Genomic DNA, 22688 nt, shown 5'->3' with positions numbered 1-22688 from the left:
CCCGGCAACCAGACATGATGTCATAGCCAGTTGATCTTGAATTTGAGAAGGGGGTTGCTTGAGACGGGGGCAGGAAAGAAAAGAGGGTGGTCACTGTCTGCTGCCAAGGATTTAGTGGGAGGGTTCACAGGAGATAGATGGATTGTGTGTGTGTGTGTGTGTGTGTGTGTGTGTGTGTGTGTGTGTGTGTGTGTGTGTGTGTGTGAGCGCGCGTGCGTGTGCGTGTGTGTTTGTAAGAGCACACACAGAAGGAGAGAGTAACTAAGAAGGGAGACGTTACAATGCCCAAGGCCTGCTGCGACGGTGCCCAGGGGAGTAGGGTAGCTGAGAAGGGCAGGAGGCAGAAGGGGGGTATTCATGCGACCTGTTAGAGTCAAACAAAACAAAAGGCTGCTTCCCTGGAGGCTCTGGGTAGTTTCCAAGGCTTGACTTCTAGAATGTTGGCGCACTAGTACACAGTGCCAGATCCTGCAGGCCAAGCAGGGCAGCCAACAACAGCGACGGTGACCCATTTCTGCTCCCCCGCTCACGCCGAGTGGGAGAGACCCAACGTGGAGACGGTGCGAGTGACGGGGAGCAGCCAGACTGCTATACCCCCGCTGCTGCTGCCGCTCGGCCATTAGTAGCCGTTCACTGCTCAGCCAAACCGGAGACCGACTGTACTTCACTACTGCACAAATGGACAGAACTAATGGCAATAGCTGGGCTGGTGGTTCTGTCTCTCACTGAACTGTAGGAGCCTCTAGTGGCCAAAAGTCTAAACGTCATCACGCCGACTCGTCCTCCTTTACAGCCTCCTTGTTTATACTCAGGGTCTGAATTTAGCACCCGCCACCCGCCAGATGCGGGTAAATTGTTGGCAGTGGCAGATAAAATCATCAGGCCACCCGCCACTTTGGCAGGCCCTTCGTCTCGTCGTCCCGTCATCCCATCGTCCTGTCGTCCCGCGGCCAAAAAAAATATGATCGGGGAGGATGACAATTAATCTTGGGACGAATTTGGGACGAGAGTTGAAAACTACCTGTTACATAGATTTTGTCCGTACCAACATGCTGCGTCTCTCCTCATCACAGGAGCATCTTGTCCAGCAGCTCCTCCAACTTTAGGAGCAGCTAGCAGGGCCGGTTCCAGCTAGCAGGGCCGGTTCCAGCTAGCAGGGCCAGTTCCAGCTAGCAGGGCCGGTCCTAACTTTTTGGGGGCCCTACGCAAAATCTTGTTTTTCGACCAAATGCTATTTTTTTCATAGCAATATAAAATAGATAATAGAAAGTGAATTATGATGATTTATATAGCACTTAAACCTGCTTAATAATATAAAAGACATGAAAATCTCACTTTTTACAATATGGGACCTTTAATTGGAAAATGCTCCATTCAAAATAAGGCCTAATTCAGAATATCCAATATACATGACCCGTATCAAATTCCCTATATTGTCATATTCGGAAGAATAGTGGAATATTAGTGTGCATGTATTGTAAACGTAGTTAGTATCAACAAAAAGTGAAAAATGTATAAGCATGTTAAAAGTCGAATTCATGGCAGGGTTGTTGTATTGGATCGCATTCGATTGTACAGGTGTACCTAATAAAGTGAGAGTTTCATGTCCATCCAAACCATGGAAGTGCTCAAACTCACTCAAATCACCACGTTTCAGTTGATTCAATTGTATTGGAAGGTGTTTCTGTTATTTTGTCCACCACTTGTGTCACTAACATGATCTCATCTCCCCCCCCCCCCCCCCCCCCCCCCCTCCCCTTGTTTTTCTCTTCCAGTCTTGGTTCCTCTGACAAGATCTGTGTACCAACCAGCAACTAGAATTCTTTCTTTACAATCGGAAATAGAAAAAACAGAGAAACAACCCGCAGGACACTAACGGTCCTCCAACCACCCCCACCAACCGGCCCTGACAGTACGTCTCACCTGATACAAAATATAACCAAGCAACGCAGGTAAACTGCAGCAGCATGGCGCTTTTAGAGGAACTCTGGACTCATTTATCCAGTCAGAGGGAGGACCCGTTCCGAGCAAAAAAGATGGATCGACGGAAAAATGAATGGACGGACGAGAGGATGCCAGGATAGAGAAAGGAAAGGGGTAAGGGGACAAAACGGCAGCGAGCAGGTCTCTCCTGAAACCACTGAACCAGCACAACACGGCAGCAACGCAGGAGGAACCTGAGGAGGGAGACGCGGTGTCCTACTTCGCGAGGACGCATCGTGTAATGAATGGTTAAAAGAAAAATCAACTGTCCAACAACAAAAAAAATCAGGTTCCCACAACACAGATGTAACATTAAAGCTACGCCCGCAACGAATCCACAGCAAAGCAAAGACACTATTAGGTTTCCAACGTGCGCTGCAGTCCATGCTCCTGTGATGTCTGTCATCACCCAAAACACAAATTGACCAATGTTTCTCTCCCTCTGAACAACCATTGACTTTACCCTACTACTAACTAGAGAGAGACCATGCCAAAACATATCTTGATTAAGGGTTGCACCAAGACGCTGAATCAATTAACACTAATCTTATCGATGTGCACTATTTACCTACAAGGCATGGTAGGTGAACCAGACTTGCCTATTGAGAGTTTTAAAGAGGAAGGTACAAGAAGCCTTCACATGTCCTCGACCCCCATCGTTCAGTTTGACCAATCATTGGCCTCAGCTCATTCTCACATCCCCCACCCCCCAGCCCCGCGCGCACAACACGCACTCCCACAATCTGTGCCATGACCACAGCGTGTGTGTGTGTACAATTGAGAACACACACAGTTGCCCCAGTTAGATGCTAGTATTCATAGGTGGTGGTGTTGTGTTGGATATGCACACACAGGAAGCCCAGTGGACTCTCTCTACCTATTTGATTAGATCTTCAAACATCACACACAAAGTGTGAGTACATCATTACTGACAGCTCTCACGACTATAGACAGCAGCTATTGGTTCCCCCCTTTGCCCTCTTGTAATGTAGATGAATGATTTTATTATCTCTTGTGTGTTCTCTTATTTGAATTTATTCCTTTTTGGATTTGTACTATTTTATAATTGTTTTTTATTTGAATGACAGCACCTTATAGAGAAACACAGTGGGATGTTGAGGCGGTGTAGACAGGGTGGTTAGCTGACCTGGATCAAATAGTACATGCAAAAACTTCAAGACTTAAAAGGTTTGATTTTTTGGGGGAAAATGCGCTTATTCGCTATTTTTAACGAGAGTTAGACGAGAAGATCGATACCACTCTCGAGTCTGTACGTGAAATATGAAGCTACGGCGAGCAACCGGTTAGCTTAGCTTAGCATAAAGGCTGGAAATGGGGAAAATCAACTAGCATGCCACTGCTGGAGCCCGCTGCGTTTGAACGCAGCATTAAGGCCTTTGCACACCGGGGGCGTGATAAATAAATGACACCAAAAATGCGAAATACTTGCCTGCGAATATCGTATGTCTCAAGCTTTTATTGTGAAAAGTAAGAACGGAAAGAGTAGATCTGGTCTGCGCGTCCTTTGTCGAGGTTGAAAGGAGTAATAAAGGTTCGGACTACGGAGCCTCCGTGTTGTTGTTTTATAAATATCGGCGCAACTCAACCTGACGTGCGTAACATGACCCCCGGTGCGTAAAGGCCTTAAGTGGTGCTAGAAAGCAGATTAAATTCCCTTTGGACAGAGCCAGGCTAGCCATTTCCTCCATCTCCAGTCTTTGTGCTAAGCTAATGGTGCGTTCCATTTGAACTGGGAAGTCAGAATTTCCGAGTTTCCAGTCGGAAGTCGGCTTCTGAGGTCATCTTTTACAACAGTAAAAAAAGCTGTAGCAATATACTTTTTATAGCACTTGTGTCTTATTTGTGTCTCATTAAATCAGTCGTACACACAGTCCTGTCCAACGTCTATCTGTGGACATGTTGCTACGGTGTTTGTATGCGCAAAATATCGGCGTAATGCGTCGTTATCAGCTGGTATTGCTAATAACGGCTAATCTGGTTGGAGCCAACCCCATTCATTTTCCCAACTTGAACTGGTATGCGGTCAACTCGGGTGTGACGTCATTCCTAGCTCCGACTTCCGAACGCAGCATAAGCTAACCGACTGCTAACGATAGCTTCATCTTTAAAGGACGGACACTAGAGGGGTGTCGATCTTCTTGTGTAACTCTTGGCAAAAAAAAAAAAAGCGATTAAGCGTCTTTTTCACGATGTCAAACTGGTTCTCATTTGCCGCATACTTTATATGGAAGACCACACAATTGCAGGATTTTGACAATCACAGGAAATTTATTTTCTGGGGAACTTACCTGCAAAAAGCAAAAACAAACTAGCCCCAGCTACTATTAGGCCCGAGTCCAGCTGCTGCTGCTGGTGGTGGTGGTATATGAGTGATAGAAGAAATACAGAACCAAGGAGGGAAGGTTGCTGAAGATGGGACCCAGAGTAAAAAAGAGAGTAGCTCTTCTTACTGTCTCCCTAAAGTTTACCCTGTTGTTTACACTCCCAGACGGGCCGCTGCTCCAAGAGCAGAGGGGGCCACACTGTGGAGCAAAATGAATATGTGACATATCTGGCTGTTTGTGGAGAGGGAACGAGGGCCTCTAAGGCTAGCAGTAGGACGATCACCCGTGTGCCCATTTTTGTTTTTGGCGCACAGGATCAGGTAGAGGATATCGGTTGCTATGGTAATCCCCCCCACCCCAACACACACACATACACACCAGCACTCCCCCTAGCTATTGTGAATCGATGAGCCCTTGATGAACAAAACTGCACTAAAACAATCATACCAGCCAACCTTGTGAGTTGTCATACAGTAGATGGACCACCACTCAGTGTTTGGAGTCAGTGGATGGAAACGCACCCGTAGAGCACAGATCGCCACTCGTTAAACACTTCTAAAGACCACTCACTAAACACGTCCCCACCCCCGCGCCCGCCTGAAATCAAAAGGGAAGTCTTAAAAATAGACAATCTGAGGAGGCCTTTATGCTTTTAATCGTTTTATACCATTTGCCCGCACACATTCTGACCGATTCAGTTATTTCCTAGTTCAAAGTTCAAATCACCCAAACCTCACTAAATAACTGGACTGCCTGGCCATGTTCTTCACTGCAGGGAAACACAACATAGTTGGCCAAACGGAATGGCGACCATCTCACCGGCTCGGCAGAGAGAACCGGCTCTGCCGACGTTAACGACGGCTAAAGTGATTTTTTTTTCTAATCTATGGAAGTGCCTCTGTATTCCCATTATGCAATTTGTCAAACATGAATTCAGGTTCTTTTTTCTCACATATAAGCTATAGTGAATGGTGAAAAACATTTATGTCAGGAGAGAAGGGGGGGAAAACAGCTCACTAGATAATCGCAAGCATCTTTATATATAATACACATATATATTTATAGATATATACATTTTTTTTATTTGCAAGATAAGCTCTGTGGCAGTCTAGTTATTTTTTGAAGCATGGCGTACATCACACAGTCATAGGACGCATCTCCGCTGATTAGAGCTGAAACCTCTAAACCCACATTGAATGACGTTAAAAGCAGACCCACGGCAAACACAACAATAGATACATAGACGCTGATGATGATGTAGTTGAGGATAAAAAAACAAACAGATTAGGTTTTGTTGTTTTCTTTCTTGTTTTGATGGGAAGTATTGTTCTTGAAACTAAATGATGTATGTCGATTGAGCCATGTGCAATGCCTTGGTAGAGGAATTGTGTTTGTTTGTTAGCGATTGTTTGAGGGTGTCACGAGAAAAGAGGGAAGAACCCCTCTACGTTTTTTTGTTTTGTTTTTCAAGTCCGCATGCTCCGGGACTCTAAATACAAGGGCAGCGATAAAAAAAAAAAAATATCCCAGTCTTTGTAAGTAAGTTTGGGGAAATTGTTTCTAATTTTTTTTTTTGTTGTTTTGTTTTCCTTTTATCGCTTTTTATTTTTTAAAGAAAAAACTTCATTTCTAATGATTTGTTTTTCAAAATGTGGGAGGGCTGAAGGAACAATTTTGCAAACTCATAAAATATATATCACTATGAAACCTGGTGCTTTCGTAAAGAATAAAGTACATTCAATCTCTATTATACATAAATAATAATAAACAAAATTAAGTGTTATCATAAAAGCAAATTTTTAGGAAAACATGCATTATTCTATTTCTCTTTTTGTATTTACCGAGGGGGGAGGGGTTCATTGTATGAAAAGGTTGTTGTGACAAAAGGCATTTTTCCCCCCCAACCTTTACACCATAGCAGAGGAACAGTCGTAGGGAAAAAAACAAAACGATCATCTTGTGTCCAACACAAGTGACCCTCGTGTGGGACAAAGACAAGATCTTCCCCAATTTGGGAGATGCACAATTATGGATTCAAAGAAAGATAAAGGTGAATGATATCTGGTTTGTTGTTTGGTGTAAACGTCTCGTTGGTTCATGGAGAGGGAATGAGCGGCCTCTGTCTGGTCAGAGCGGCGCTGCTGTCATCAATTCAAATGAACCCCCCCCCCCCCCCCCCCACCCGAATCCCCATCTCCCACTGTAAATGATTATAAATATTTGTTTGGTGATGTAGTGTTATAGACTCAGAGCATCTTAAAGGTTGTCCCTAAAAAGTGCCTTTTGTTCACAGATTCCATCTTGTAATCCTGAGTGCCCATCTCGAAAGAAAAAAAAAAAAAACGTCCCCTCCTTCATACTTCTATATCTTTCTCTTCCTCTTCTTGGAGCTTTTTAAAGCAGTATACATAGTACTAAAGGAAATTGGTGTGATTTAGTTCCTCTTTTTATTGTTGAATAATTAAGAAAAGCATAAAAAAAAGAAGAAAAAAAATATTTCTGTCTTGCTTCTCTTCCTCTGTATCTTGTCTTCTGTCTATCTTGGACACTGGAGTAGTCTGTAGCCGCGTAACCCTCTCCTCCCCCCCCCCTCCCTTTTCTCCCTTTCTCTGAATGGCGGGGTTTTAAAAAAAGAAAAAGAAAAAAAAAAGAATACGCAAAGATTTTTTTTTCCGTCTGAGCAGAATGCAGTTAGCTCACATGTTATTCTTGTCTGTACGCTTCACATTGTATTACCATACCCATCTTCTTCAGCTTCTCCATTCAACAGCTAATGTAAGTGAACAAGTTACACCACAGGGCTCTGGGCTGTGCTGAGGTCAGGGGTCGGGTCGGAGCAAAGAAATAGTTCCCCCCCCTTGGAGGCAGTCGTGATGCATGACCCATGGTGGAGGGAGAAAAGCACTCATGGGAATGTTTGGTTTTGGACTGAAGCGAGGGAGGTGACCAGTAGGATTGCTAGTGTAGGCAGGTTTGTTTCTAATCCTTGTTTCTATCTATTTATTTTTTTTATAATTGAATTTGGATTTGATTTTTTTTTTTTCGTCATTGTTGCTACGTATCTTAGGCAGCAGGAAGACGCTGCATTGAGACCTTCAATTATGCACCTTTCTAGTGGTTGAATGAGACCAGCTTTTTTTTTTTTTTTTTTTTAAAGGAAAATAATGACTTGAAGCACCTTATAAGCGGACCGGTTCCACGGCACGGAGACTGAACGGCTCAGATTTAGCACAATCATAAAGAGATGTTCCACGTTGATTCACCGCCATCCTAAACTGCAGTGTTTGATTGACACGTCGACCAAAGTGATAATGGTTCCAAAAGCTGTACGAAACTAGTGACTTCTAGAGAAAAGCACCGGGAAATTCCACCAGCAAAATCGAGCGGTTACACAATTTTTGTCCTGCGAGAAAAAAAAAAAAAAAATGATATATGCAACTTTTTATTTTTTCTTCACCAAGCAAACGAAGCCAGCAGCAGTATTATCAATGAAGCCTTTGACAAGTGAACGCGCCACAGTTGAGAAGCCATATCGGAGACGAACAGGTTGCGTGGGGCAGTGTGTGTGTGAGTGTGTGTGTGTGTTTGCTTTGTTGAGGGAGGGTGTCTACAGCGTCTGCCCCCGCACCGCTCAAAGAGCCCAGTCGGACCCCGTGGCCGAACCGGACGCTGTTTTCTTTTCGTTTTTCTTTGTTTTGAAGACGTTTGTAGGACGCTGGGCCGTGTTTAGAGTAGACTGAGCCCCCTGGCCAGCCTCCCCCCTCGCCTCGTTCCTGTAACCCCTCCCACCACGAGTGCTCCTCCTCCTCCTTCTCCTCCTCCCCCCTCAGACACGCCCCCCAGAGCCCATGGTGAAATGCATGTGTTAATTACAGTTTCTTTTCCATAATAATAATAAAAAACAGTTTGAAAAGAGCAACACCTTTACTTGATTGAATAAAAGGATGTTCTTGACTGTATCCTGCCTCTCTCGGCTGTGATTTATTACTATGTCATTTCAGCGGTGGAAAAGCAACCGTGTCTCCAACACGGCCATGCTCCGGGGGTAGTGATGGAAGAAGTACTCCAATCCTTTACTTATAGGTGTGATGGAATTTTCTATCAATTCCTCTCTCCTTGGGCGGGAGGTCAGAGTGTCACTCAGAGTCTCCCTCTGTTGACATTATTGGGTTGGATCCTGTTCGTGACGCCACTTTGTTGTGGAATTTCTAAACTTCAGGTTAACTCAGTCAACAGGAAGGAAGAGGCCCCAGAGCTGTTGATGTCTAACAAATTACGTTTATTGAAGCTTGATCAAGGAGAATTGTCAGGTCTCCACCATTGAATCCAACCCAATAATGTCAACAGAGGGACACTCTGAGAGACACTCTGACCTCCCGACCAAAGAGAGAGGAATTGATAGAAAATTCCATCACAATAGGTAAAAGTACCAATACCACAATGTAGAAATACCAGGGGTGGGATTCACCACAGGCCCCACGATACACAATATTTCAAGCTGCAGAATAGTTTTGGCATCATTGGTCAAAGAAATCCATAAAAACCTTTCAGCTTGTTGTAATTCAAGTGTTCTGAGAGATAACTAGACTTCTCATGGCTCTGTTTTCAGGCTTTAGAAGATCTAGCCCGTGACGGGAGACTTTGGCCAATCACAGGTCATTTCAGAGAGAGAGCGTTCCTATTGGCTGTTCATTTAACGGAGGCAGCTGTCAATCACTCGCAAACTCTGTTCAAACAGTCAAACTAGGCAGCGCTGATCAAATATGAATCAATGCTCTGTTACTGTAATGCCTATTTCTCTCCTCAGATGTTCTCAGAATCATCTCGTAGTGCACGGTTTAGCTCCAGCTGCTGGGCGGTGCTTGGTATTTCCTTAACTGATCTCAACATGGCTGCCGGGTCACAAACTTTCTCATTTTACAGCTAAACCGTGCACTACAAGATGATTCTGAGAACATTTGAGGAGAGAAATAGGCATTAATGTAACAGAATATTGATTCATATTTGATCAGCGCTGCCTAGTTTGACCGTTTGATCAGAGTTCAGAGTGATTTCATTTCATTTCATTTAAAAATGTATTTCGAACATGTAGAATACAAAGAAAAAGAAAAAATAAGGAAAAGAGAATGATCATACCAACAAGTGGACAGCCAGAAAGAAGTAGTATTCACATACAATGAAAAGCATAAGAAAAAGAAATTGTCAATCACTTGATGCCTTGATTTACATATTTCGAAAAGGAGTGAGAAGAAGTACAAACTTATTTAATCCCACCCCTTCTCCATAAGTCATTCATTAATAATTAACCAGCTTCCTTATTGAGCCATACATATACTCTAATTACATTTTCCTAAATTTAGCTAACTATAATTATTACCTTTTATCTCTGTCATACAGAAATATAAAGTAATTACTGATTTAATTATCCTTATCAAAATATGACTTTGTTATCAATCCAGAATACCAATTCATTACTTACATATTTATCTTAATCATATTGACTAGTTGTTATCTTTTCTTATATGCGCATATTATTATTTATATATATGATTGACAGCTGCTCAGAGATGGCGAGGCTCCAGCCCGGCCCTGATTGGTTGTTTTCCTCCGGTCTGTGGAGCACCAGAGGACACAGAGGACAAGATGTTTTCATCTGTTCATCAACATTTTGCGTAACTTTGGAGTGTTATTTAGCTCGGCTGGTACCAATGTATTCATCAGGTGTTCTATATGATACCAGCATCTTCACTCTAGCGTCAGTAGTCAGGGGCGTAAGTAGCTCAGTCCGTAGGGACTCGTGTTGGGAACTGGAGGGTCAGTTCAAGTCCCCCCATGGACCAAGAACAGAGTGTGGACTGGTAGCTGGAGAGGTGCCAGTTTGCCTCTTGGGCTCTGCTGAGGTGCCCTTGAGCAAGGCACCAAACCCCCAAGGGGCACCTTTCAATTCAATTCAATTTATTTTTATATAGCGTCAAATCATAACAGAAGTTTCCACCGCGAAAAACTAGAAACTAGAGCAGAACCGGGCTCTGGGTGGGCAGCCATCTGCCTCCACTGGTTGGGTTGAGAGAGAGAGAGAGAGAGAGACAGAGAGACAGACAGAGAGAGAGCGAGAGAGAGAGAGACCCACAGACAGCGAGACGTAGGTAGGTAGGTAGGTAGTTAGGTAGATAGGTAGGTAGGTAGGTAGTTAGGTAAGTAGGTAGGTAGGTACTTTATTAATCCCCGAGGGGAAATTTCTGAGTTACAGCAGCAAAAGATAGAACAAGCACACAACAAGATTAAGAATAAAATAAGAATAAATAAGATAAATATTAAAATACTTTTAAAAGCTGGTTAGCGGGCGCCTGGGTTAGCTCAGTTGGTAGAGCGGGCGTCCATGTATTAAGGCTTGGTCCTGACCGCAGCGGCCCGGGTTCGAATCCGACCTGTGGCCCTTTCCGCATCCACTCTCTCTCTCCCCCCTTTCAAGACTCTATCCACTGTCCTGTCAATAAAAATGGAAAATGCCCCCAAAAAAATAACTTTAAAAAAAAAAAAAGAAAAAAAAAAGCTGGTTAGCAAGTGCCAGTACTAATGTCCAATTGTGATGCATGTCTGACTGCACTGCTGGGTGGATGAATGCTAGTGTGTGTGTATGCGTGCGTGCGTGCGTGCGTGCGTGCGTGAGAGAGAGAGACGGGGTGTTATTCAGTTAGTCTAGAGATTAGTAGTAAAGTCTGATGGCAGTGGGTAGGAGGGACCTTCTGTGCCGCTCCGTGGTACACCGAGCTAGGAGAAGTCTTTCGCTGAATGTGCTCCTCTGTCTGGCCAAAGTGTGGTGAAGTGGGCGGTTGTTGTTGTCCATAATAGCCAGCAGCTTAGCCAGCACTCTGCTCTCAGCCACCGTACCACTGGGTCCAGGCTGACTCCAAGGACAGACCCCGCCTTCTTTATCAGCTTGTCTATCCTGCCGGCATCTGTGGCTTTAATGCCGCTGCCCCAGCAGACAACGGCAAAGAAGAGGGCACCCCCCCCACCGCTGACTGATGGAACACCCTCAGCATCGTCCTGCATACACCGAAGAACCTGAGCCTCCTGAGGAAGTGGAGTCGGCGCTGGACCTTCTTGTATATTGCCTCAGGTGTAATTAATCAAATGAATTATGGTCCCATTTTATTTAGTGTCACAGTCATTCCAGTGAGCCAGCATGCACAGTACCAGGCCCCTGGCCCACCTCAATGGATCAGGGCCATAATTAATGTTATCAGTTAATCCTGTGTTTACCCTGTAATGACATGTCAACATGGCTGCTGTGAGAAGGGCCTGTCATACGGTGGATTTGAAGTTGGACTAAAGGTTTGTCCAAACTTCTCAGAGTTCACAAATTCTACTATTACTATCATGTATTTTTACTTTAATATTTAGGTCTTCTGATTTGATCATATACATCCTTTCATCTGATCTATTTATTGATGGAAATTGGCCTTTATGTGTGGAGTTGTCATGGTCTCAGCAGTTGGCATGGGTTTCCCTCCAACAGTCGAGACGTGCAAATTGGAAACTCTAGCTAGCATGTGTAAATGTGTTACAGTGGCCTTCGGTATTCCCTGCTTTTTATCTACTGCATGCTGGAATAGCACGGCTGGATTAGCCACTAGAGGGCCCCTGTTGACCCGGTGAGTATTTACAGTGCCTCACTAGCATTATCATGATATGTAACGTAGCCCAGCGTAGTCTGAGATCAAGTCGATGCTGTACAGCAGTAGAAACTGCCTTCACACATACAGACTGACACACACATTATACACTTATTGTCTATTCATGGACCCATATTAAGATGAGAACCTCTGCAATTAACATAATAAGCTTCATAATACTTAACTGTAGAGGACAATTAGCTCATCTTCACATCAGTGTCGTGGTGATGATAGATGACATCTGCTCCTCAATTCAATTCAATTTATTTTTATATAGCGTCAAATCATAACACACGTTATCTCGAGACGCTTTTTATACAGAGCAGGTCTAGACCGTACTCTAGAACTTAGTGACCCAACAAGAGAATCCCACCAAGAGCATTGCATTTGAGTGCACTGTGGCCAGGAAAAACTCCCCGTTTAGCGGGTAGAAACCTGGAGCAGAACTGGGCTCTGGGTGTGAGGCCATCTGCCTCGACCGGTTGGGTTGAGAGAGAGAGAGAGAGAGAGAGAGAGAGAAACCACAGCAACCACATTAATAGCACAGCAGCTGTAATAACTAATACAAGTAGGACTAATAACAAAAATCAATAGCAGTGGATGTAAAAGAGTGATAATATAACTATCGGAATTGATATCATTGGGTCGTCCTCAGACGGGCTTTCAAGCGGAGCTTCCAGCTATCTCAGTCCTCCAAACATCTGGCTAGCTCGCCAGCACTGTCCAGCATCTCTCCTCAGTACGTCCATGTATGTTGGTGTGGGACGTCCCTGTGATCGATGCCCGTGCGTTGGTTCCCACAGCACCAGCATGCTTGCTGGGAGTTCTTGATGTCTTTGGCAGTGACCTCACAGAACGATAGCAGCGTCTCCATCACAGGAACTAGTATACTAGCCTTTATGTACATACAATATGTCTTCCCCGATATTTGTTTTCTAATTTCTAATTGAAGATAAAAACGTGATATGATAATGGTATGTGGTGGTCGGACTCTGCAGGGGTCTAGTATAGTCAACAAGAATGTACAAAAAATGTGTAATCTACATTGATCACAACGGTTGACTGCAATCTTGTGACCGGCTGCCAAAGCCGTTTTGCCCCCTGAATGCGCTGCATGCACTCAGTAATGTTTGTATAGAAGAAACCCATCAACGGACTAATGTGCTTAATCTTCGCAGGTCTTTAGTTCACGGTGGAAACGCAAACAACAGTGGGCTGAAGGAACTTTTTAGTTCCTTGTAAAGTAGTTCCAAGGAATTTTAGTTGGCTATAATCTCTCATTGGCCATTTTATGTGTACTTGAGCCTTAATATGCAATAATGTAGCCTTTATTTACGTACAATATGTGTTCCCCTGTATTTGTTGTCAATTTTCAAATCAAGATAAAAACAGCTCTTTCAGTCAGGGGCTGGTATAGAAACTTTTCAATGTACCTGGTTCTTGGCAATAAATTGTACATTTTCGTTAGTGGCATTCCTTAAAGGTACCTAATTGTAAAAGGTGAGATTTTTATGTCTTGTATATTATAAAGCAGGTTTAAGTGCTATATAAATACTGTTAAACTATCAAATCACTCGATCCACATATTAATACACACAGCCCGTATTCAGAAACTGTGCGTTTGAAACAAGCCGTTAGGATTTCTGTCCATTTGTGATGTCACAAATGGACAATATTTAGACCATTTCACAGTTTTAAATGTAAACATACTAACTGTGTCCCAGTTTATTTCCTGTTGCAGTGTATGTGAATGACATCAGCTGACAGGATGTAAACATGGACCCAAGCTGTTGCCTAGCAACGCAAATCCGTTGCCATTCCGTTGAAATAAGCTAAAACGGAGCGTTTCTGATAGAGGGTAAATACATGTGTATTCAGACAGACAGTGTTTTTTGAACATTACAGCACATAAACATGTTCTAGTAGAAACCCCAAATACCATCATGAACCTGAAAATGAGCACAATAGAGATGCAGAATGACTATAAAGAGATCAAATCAAATCAAATCAATTTATTTTTGTATAGCGTCAAATCACAACAGAAGTTATCTCAAGACGCTTTATATATAGAGCAGGTCTATGACCGTACACCATAGTTTAGAGACCCAACAGGATCCACCAAGCGCACTGTGGCCAAGAAAAACTCCCCGATTACTGGGAAGAAACCTGGAGCAGAACCGGGCGCAGGGCGGGCGGCCATCTGCCGAGACCGGCTGGGGGGATAGATAGATAGAGAGAGAGTGAGAGGGAGAGAGAGAGAGAGAGAGATAGATAGATAGAGAGAGAGAGAGAGAGAGAAGCAGCCACAATAGTAGCCTAGCAGCTGTAATAGCTAATACAAGTAGGACTGATAACACAAAACCAATAGTGGTGGATGGAAAGAGTGATAATACAACTATCAGAAATGATATCATTGGGTCGTCCCCAGACGGGCTTTCAAGTGGAGCTTCCAGCTGTCTCAGTCCACCATACATCTGGCTAGCTCGCCAGCACTGTCCAGCATCTCTCCTCAGTACGTCCATGTGTGTTGGTGTGAGACGTCCCTGCGATCGATGCCCGTGCGTTGGTTCCCGCAGCATTAGCATGCTTGCTGGGAGCTCTTGATGTCTTTGGCAGTGACTGAGAATTGTTATTCTCCAGGCTGCCACATTGTCACTAGGTGTTGGAAATCCCTCGTTAGCACTGGTAGTCCCTCGTACAGACGTAGTTAATTAAGGATGGTAGCAGTTGGTGTGAAGCAGGCACCGACGCGGCAGCAGATGCAGCCACAATACCGGAGACCACCAAGATCCAGGTGAAACCCTGCTCCAAGTGTACCCCTGCTCCAGGTATAACCTCGCTCCCGGTGTGATCCCGCTCCAGGTATGACCTCGCTCCAGGTGTGACCCCGCTCCACGGTTAGCTGCGAGACAAGGAGGCACAAGGACTCCCGGGAAGGAATGAAGTTAGTAACAACATGGACATGGGACATGAGTATATACAGAAGGAGAGGGGAGCTCAGTGTGTCGTAGGAAGTTCCTTATGACAGTGTGTCATAGGAAGTCCCCCGGCAGTCTATGCCTATAGCAGCTTAAGAGGAGCTTGGTAGCTGAAGGCTCTTGCTCCCATTCTACTTTTGGAGACTCTAGGAACCTCAAGTAACCCTGCATTCTGTGAGCGCAGTGCTCTAGTGGGGTAGTAGGGTACTATGAGCTCTTTAAGATATGATGGGGCCTGACCGTTTAGCGCTTTGTAGGTGAGGAGGACGATTTTAAAATCTATTCTGGATTTTACAGGCAGCCAGTGTAGAGAAGCTAATACAGGCGTAATATGATCTCTTTTTCTAGTTCTAGTCAGTACACGTGCTGAAGCATTCTGGATCAACTGGAGAGTCTTAAGAGACTTATTGGAGCAGCCTGATAATAAGGAATTGCAGTAATCGAGTCTAGAGGTAACAAATGCATGGACACATTTTTCTGCATCATTTTGACACAGGATGTGCCTGATCTTCACAATGTTACGTAGATGAAAGAAGGCAGTCCGTGAGGTTTGTTTTATGTGAGAGTTAAAGGACATATCCTGATCGAAAACAACTCCCAGATTCCTTACGGTGGTGCTGGAGGCCAGGGCAATGCCATCTAGAGTAACTATATCATTAGATAATTTGTTTCGGAGGTGCTCAGGGCCTAGTACAATAACTTCAGTTTTGTCTGAGTTTAACATCAGGAAATTGCAGGTCATCCAGGTTTTTATGTCCTTAAGGCATGCTTGAAGTTTAGTTAACTGGTTTGTTTCGTCTGGCTTGATCGATAGATATAATTGGGTATCATCTGCATAACAATGAAAGTTTATGGAGGGTTTTCTAATAACATTGCCTAACGGAAGCATATACGTATAAGGTAAATAGAATTGGTCCAAGTACAGAACCCTGTGGAACTCCGTGACTAACTTTGGCGTGCATGGAGGACTCATCGTTGACATGTACAAACTGAGATCGATCTGATAAATAGGACTTAAATCAACTTAGTGCAGTTCCTTTAATGCCAATTAAATGTTCCAGTCTTTGTAATAGGATGTCATGGTCAATGGTGTCGAAAGCAGCACTGAGATCTAGCAAGACAAGTACAGAGACAAGTCCTTTGTACGATGCCATTAGAAGGTCTCTTTGAAGTCGTTCTGCATCTCTTTGAAGTCATTCTGCATCTCTTTATAGTCATTCTGCATCTCTTTGAAGTCATTCTTCATCTCTTTGAAGTCATTCTGCATCTCTTTATAGTCATTCTGCATCTCTTTGAAGTCAGTTTCCATCTTTTTATAGTCATTCTGTATCTCTTTGAAGTCGTTCTGTATCTCTTTGAAGTCATTCTGCGTCTCGTTTTAGTCATTCAGCATCTCTTTATAGTCATTCTGCATCTCTTTGAAGTCGTTCTGCATCTATAAAGAGATGCAGAATGACTATAAAGAGATGCAGAATGACTTCAAAGAGATGAAGAATGACTTCAAAGAGAATGACTTCAAAGAGATACAGAACGACTTCAAAGAGATGCAGAATGACTATAAAGAGATGCAGAATGACTTCAAAGAGATGCAGAATGACTATAAAGAGATGCAGAATGACTTCAAAGAGATGCAGAATGACTATAAAGAGATGCAGAACGACTTCAAAGAGATGCAGAAAGACTTCAAAAAGATGCAGAATGACTATAAAGAGATACAGAATGACTTCAAAGAGATGCAGAATGACTATAAACAGACGCAGAATGACTTTAAACAATTGTAGAATGGCTATAAAGAGATGCAGATGGACTTCAAAGAGATGCAGGATGACTTCAAAGAGATGTATAATGATTTCAAAGAGATGCAGAATGACTATAAAAGAGATGCAGAATGACTATAAAGAGATGCAGAATGACTTCAAAGAGATGCAGAATGACTATAAAGAGATGCAGAATGACTTCAAAGAGAAGCAGAACGACTTCAAAGGGATGCATAATGACTATAAAGAGATGCAGAATGACTTCAAAGAGATGCAGAATGACTATAAAGAGATGCAGAATGACTTCAAAGAGATGCAGAATGACTATAAAGAGATGCAGAATGACTTCAAAGAGATGCAGAATGACTATAAAGAGATGCAGAAAGACTTCAAAGAAATGCAGAATGACTTCAAAGAAATGCAGAATGACTTCAAAGAAATGCAGAATGACTACAAAGAGATGCAAAATGACTATAAAGAGATGTTGAATGACTAAAACGAGATGCAGAATGACTATAAAGAGATGCAGAATGACTATAAAGAGATGCAGAATGATTTCAAAGAGATGTAGAATGACTATAAAGAGATGCAGAATGACTTCAAAGAGATACAGAACGACTTCAAAGAGATACAGAATGACTATAAATAGATGCAAACTGACTAAAAAAGAGATGAAGAATGACTTCAAAGAGATGCAGAACGACTTCAAAGAGATGCAGAATGACTATAAAGAGATGCAGAATGACTATAAACAGATGTAGAATGACATCAAAGAGATGCAGAATGACTATAAAGAGATGCAGAATGACGTCAAAGAGATGTAGAACGACTTCAACGAGATGTAGAATGACTATAAACAGATGCAGAATGAATTTAAACAGATGTAGAATGGCTATAAAGAGATGCAGATGGACTTCAAAGAGATACAGAATGACTTCAAAGAGATGTATGATGTTTTCAAAGAGATGCAGAATGACTTCAAAGAAATGCAGAATGACTTCAAAGAAATGCAGAATGACTATAAAGAGATGCAGAATGACTTCAAAGAGATGCAGAATGACTTCAAAGAGATGCAGAATGACTATAAAGACATGCAGAATGACTTCAAAGTGATGCAGAACGACTTCAAAGAGATGCAGAATGACTATAAAGAGATGCAGAATGACTTCAAAGAGATACAGAATGACTTCAAAGAGATGCAGAATGACTTCAAAGAGATGCAGAACGACTTCAAAGAGATGCAGAATGACTATACAGAGATGCAGAATGACTTCAAAGAGATGCAGAACGACTTCAACAAAATATAGAATGACTATAAACAGATGCAGAATGAATTTAAACAGATGTAGAATTGCTATAAAGAGATGCAGAATGACTTCAAAGAGATGTATAATGATTTCAAAGAGATACAGAATGACTATAAATATATGCAGAATGACTTCAAAGAGATGCAGAATGACTATAAAGAGATGCAGAAAGACTTCAAAGAAATGCAGAATGACTTCAAAGAGATGCGGAATGACTTCAAAGAAATGCAGAATGACTACAAAGAGATGTTGAATGACTAAAACGAGATGCAGAATGACTATAAAGAGATGAAGAATGACTATAAAGAGATGCAGAATGACTTCAAAGAGATGTATAATGATTTCAAAGAGATACAGAATGACTATAAAAAGATGCAAACTGACAAAAAAAGAGATGAAGAATGACTTCAAAGAGATGCAGAACAACTTCAAAGAGATGCAGAATGACTATAAAGAGATGCAGAATGACTATAAAAAGATGTAGAATGACATCAAAGAGATGCAGAATGACTATAAAGAGTTGCAGAATGACTTCAAAGAAATGCAGAATGACTTCAAAGAAATACAGAATGACTACAAAGAGATGCGGAATGACTATAAAGAGATGTTGAATGACTAAAACGAGATGCAGAATGACTATAAAGAGATGCAGAATGACTATAAAGAGATGCAGAATGACTTCAAAGAAATGCAGAATGACTTCAAAGAGATACAGAATGACTATAAAAAGATGCAAACTGACTAAAAAAGAGATGAAGAATGACTTCAAAGAGATGCAGAACGACTTCAAAGAGATGCAGAATGACTATAAAGAGATGCAGAATGACTATAAAAAGATGTAGAATGACATCAAAGAGATGCAGAATGACTATAAAGAGATGCAGAATGACTTTAAACAGATGTAGAATGACATCAAAGGATGCAGAATGATTAAAGAGATGCAGAATGACGTCCAAGAGATGCAGAACGACTTCAACGAGATGTAGAATGACTATAAACAGATGCAGAATGAATTTAAACAGATGTAGAATGGCTATAAAGAGATGCAGATGGACTTCAAAGAGATGCAGAATGACTTCAAAGAGATGCAGAATGACTATAAAGAGATGCAGAAAGACTTCAAAGAAATGCAGAATGACTTCAAAGAGATGCGGAATGACTATAAAGAGTTGCAGAATGACTTCAATGAAATGCAGAATGACTTAAAAGAGATGCAGAATGACTATAAAGAGTTGTAGAATGACTTCAAAGAGATGCAGAATGACTTCAAAGAGATGCAGAACGACTACAAAGAGATGCAGAATGACTATAAAGAGTTGCAAAATGACTTCAAAGAGATGCAGAATGACTATAAAGAGATGTTGAATGACTATAAAGAGATGCAGAATGACTTCAAAGAGATACAGAATGACTATAAAGAGATGCAGAATGACTATAAAGAGTTGCAGAATGACTGCAAAGAGATGTAGAATGACTATAAAGATGTGCAGAATGACTTCAAACAGACACAGAACGACTTCAAAGAGATACAGAATGACTTCAAAAAGATGCAGAATGAATATAAAGAGATGCAGAATGACTTCAAAGAGATGCAGAATGACTATAAACAGATGCAGAATGACTTTAAACAGATGTAGAATGGCTATAAAGAGATGCAGATGGACTTCAAAGAGATGCAGAATGACTTCAAAGAGATGTATAATGATTTCAAAGAGATGCAGAATGACTACAAAGAGATGCAGAATGACTATAAAGACATGCAGAATGACTTCAAAGAGATGCAGAATGACTATAAAGAGATGCAGAATGACTTCAAAGAGAAGCAGAATGACTATAAAGAGATGCAGATAGACTTCAAAGAAATGCAGAATGACTTCAAAGAGATGCGGAATGACTATAAAGAGTTGCAGAATGACTTCAAAGAAATGCAGAATGACTTCAAAGAGATGCGGAATGACTTCAAAGAAATGCAGAATGACTACAAAGAGATGTTGAATGACTAAAACGAGATGCAGAATGACTATAAAGAGATGAAGAATGACTATAAAGAGATGCAGAATGACTTCAAAGAGATGTATAATGATTTCAAAGAGATACAGAATGACTATAAAAAGATGCAAACTGACAAAAAAAGAGATGAAGAATGACTTCAAAGAGATGCAGAACAACTTCAAAGAGATGCAGAATGACTATAAAGAGATGCAGAATGACTATAAAAAGATGTAGAATGACATCAAAGAGATGCAGAATGACTATAAAGAGTTGCAGAATGACTTCAAAGAAATGCAGAATGACTTCAAAGAAATACAGAATGACTACAAAGAGATGCGGAATGACTATAAAGAGATGTTGAATGACTAAAACGAGATGCAGAATGACTATAAAGAGATGCAGAATGACTATAAAGAGATGCAGAATGACTTCAAAGAGATGTATAATGATTTCAAAGAGATACAGAATGACTATAAAAAGATGCAAACTGACAAAAAAAGAGATGAAAAATGACTTCAAAGAGATGCAGAACAACTTCAAAGAGATGCAGAATGACTATAAAGAGATGCAGAATGACTATAAACAGATGTAGAATGACATCAAAGAGATGCAGAATGACTATAAAGAGATGCAGAATGACTATAAACAGATGTAGAATGACATCAAAGAGATGTAGAATGACTATAAAGAGATACAGAATGACTTCAAAGAGACGCAAACTGACTACAAAGAGACACTTAACGAATTGCTTCAAAGGATGCAGAATGATTAAAGAGATGCAGAATGACGTCAAAGAGATGCAGAACGACTTCAACGAGATGTAGAATGACTATAAACAGATGCAGAATGAATTTAAACAGATGTAGAATGGCTATAAAGAGATGCAGATGGACTTCAAAGAGATGCAGAATGACTTCAAAGAGATGCAGAATGACTATAAAGAGATGCAGAAAGACTTCAAAGAAATGCAGAATGACTTCAAAGAGATGCGGAATGACTATAAAGAGTTGCAGAATGACTTCAATGAAATGCAGAATGACTTAAAAGAGATGCAGAATGACTATAAAGAGTTGTAGAATGACTTCAAAGAGATGCAGAATGACTTCAAAGAGATGCAGAACGACTACAAAGAGATGCAGAATGACTATAAAGAGTTGCAAAATGACTTCAAAGAGATGCAGAATGACTATAAAGAGACGTTGAATGACTATAAAGAGATGCAGAATGACTTCAAAGAGATACAGAATGACTATAAAGAGATGCAGAATGACTGCAAAGAGATGTAGAATGACTATAAAGATGTGCAGAATGACTTCAAACAGACACAGAACGACTTCAAAGAGATACAGAATGACTTCAAAAAGATGCAGAATGAATATAAAGAGATGCAGAATGACTTCAAAGAGATGCAGAATGACTATAAACAGATGCAGAATGACTTTAAACAGATGTAGAATGGCTATAAAGAGATGCAGATGGACTTCAAAGAGATGCAGAATGACTTCAAAGAGATGTATAATGATTTCAAAGAGATGCAGAATGACTACAAAGAGATGCAGAATGACTATAAAGACATGCAGAATGACTTCAAAGAGATGCAGAATGACTATAAAGAGATGCAGAATGACTTCAAAGAGAAGCAGAATGACTATACAGAGATGCAGATAGACTTCAAAGAAATGCAGAATGACTTCAAAGAGATGCGGAATGACTATAAAGAGTTGCAGAATGACTTCAAAGAAATGCAGAATGACTTCAAAGAGATGCATAATGACTATAAAGAGATGCATAATGACTTCAAAGAGATGAAGAATGATTATAAATAGTTGCAGAATGACTTCAAAGAGATGCAGAATGACTTCAAAGAGATGCAGAACGACTTCAAAGAGATGTAGAATGACTATAAAGAGATGCAGAATGACTTCAAAGAGATACAGAACGACTTCAAAGAGATACAGAATGACTATAAAAAGATGCAAACTGACTTCAAAGACATGCAGAATGACTATAAAGAGTTGCAGAATGACTTCAAAGAGATGCAGAATGACTTGAAAGAGATGCAGAACGACTTCAAAGAGATGCAGAATGACTATAAAGAGATGCAGAATGACTATAAAGAGATGCAGAATGACTTCAAAGAGATGTAGAATGACTATAAAGAGATGCAGAATGACTTCAAAGAGATACAGAACGACTTCAAAGACATACAGAATGACTATAAAAAGATGCAAACTGACTAAAAAAGAGGTGAAGAATGACTTCAAAGAGATATAGAACGACTTCAAAGAGATACAGAATGACTTCAAAAAGATGCAGAATGACTATAAACAGATGCAGAATGAATTTAAACAGATGTAGACTGGCTATAAAGAGATGCAGAATGACTTCAAAGAGATGTATAATGATTTCAAAGAGATACAGAATGACTATAAATATATGCAGAATGACTTCAAAGAGATGCAGAATGACTATAAAGAGATGCAGAAAGACTTCAAAGAAATGCAGAATGACTTCAAAGAGATGCGGAATGACTTCAAAGAAATGCAGAATGACTACAAAGAGATGTTGAATGACTAAAACGAGATGCAGAATGACTATAAAGAGATGAAGAATGACTATAAAGAGATGCAGAATGACTTCAAAGAGA

At 41.3% G+C, this 22688-nt stretch overlaps 1 protein-coding gene across 24 annotated transcripts in view; it reads left to right on the top strand.

Annotated features, from left to right (window-relative positions):
- The window catches only part of nfixb (nuclear factor I/Xb), a 202025-nt gene extending 193738 nt beyond the window's left edge, over positions 1-8287 (top strand). For all 24 annotated transcript variants that reach the window (XM_037791223.1, XM_037791213.1, XM_037791211.1 and 21 more), the window contains one exon: positions 1776-8287. In XM_037791223.1, coding sequence (XP_037647151.1) covers positions 1776-1790 — 15 coding nt within the window. In that variant the 3' untranslated portion in view covers positions 1791-8287. The remainder of the gene's footprint in view (positions 1-1775) is intronic.
- The last annotated feature ends 14401 nt before the right edge of the window (positions 8288-22688 follow it).

The sequence above is a fragment of the Sebastes umbrosus genome, chromosome 14 (assembly GCF_015220745.1).
Source record: "Sebastes umbrosus isolate fSebUmb1 chromosome 14, fSebUmb1.pri, whole genome shotgun sequence".
In the NCBI taxonomy this organism is placed as follows: domain Eukaryota; kingdom Metazoa; phylum Chordata; class Actinopteri; order Perciformes; family Sebastidae; genus Sebastes; species Sebastes umbrosus.
Note: the sequence above shows the minus strand (reverse complement) of the source record. Positions and strands in the feature narration are given on the sequence as shown.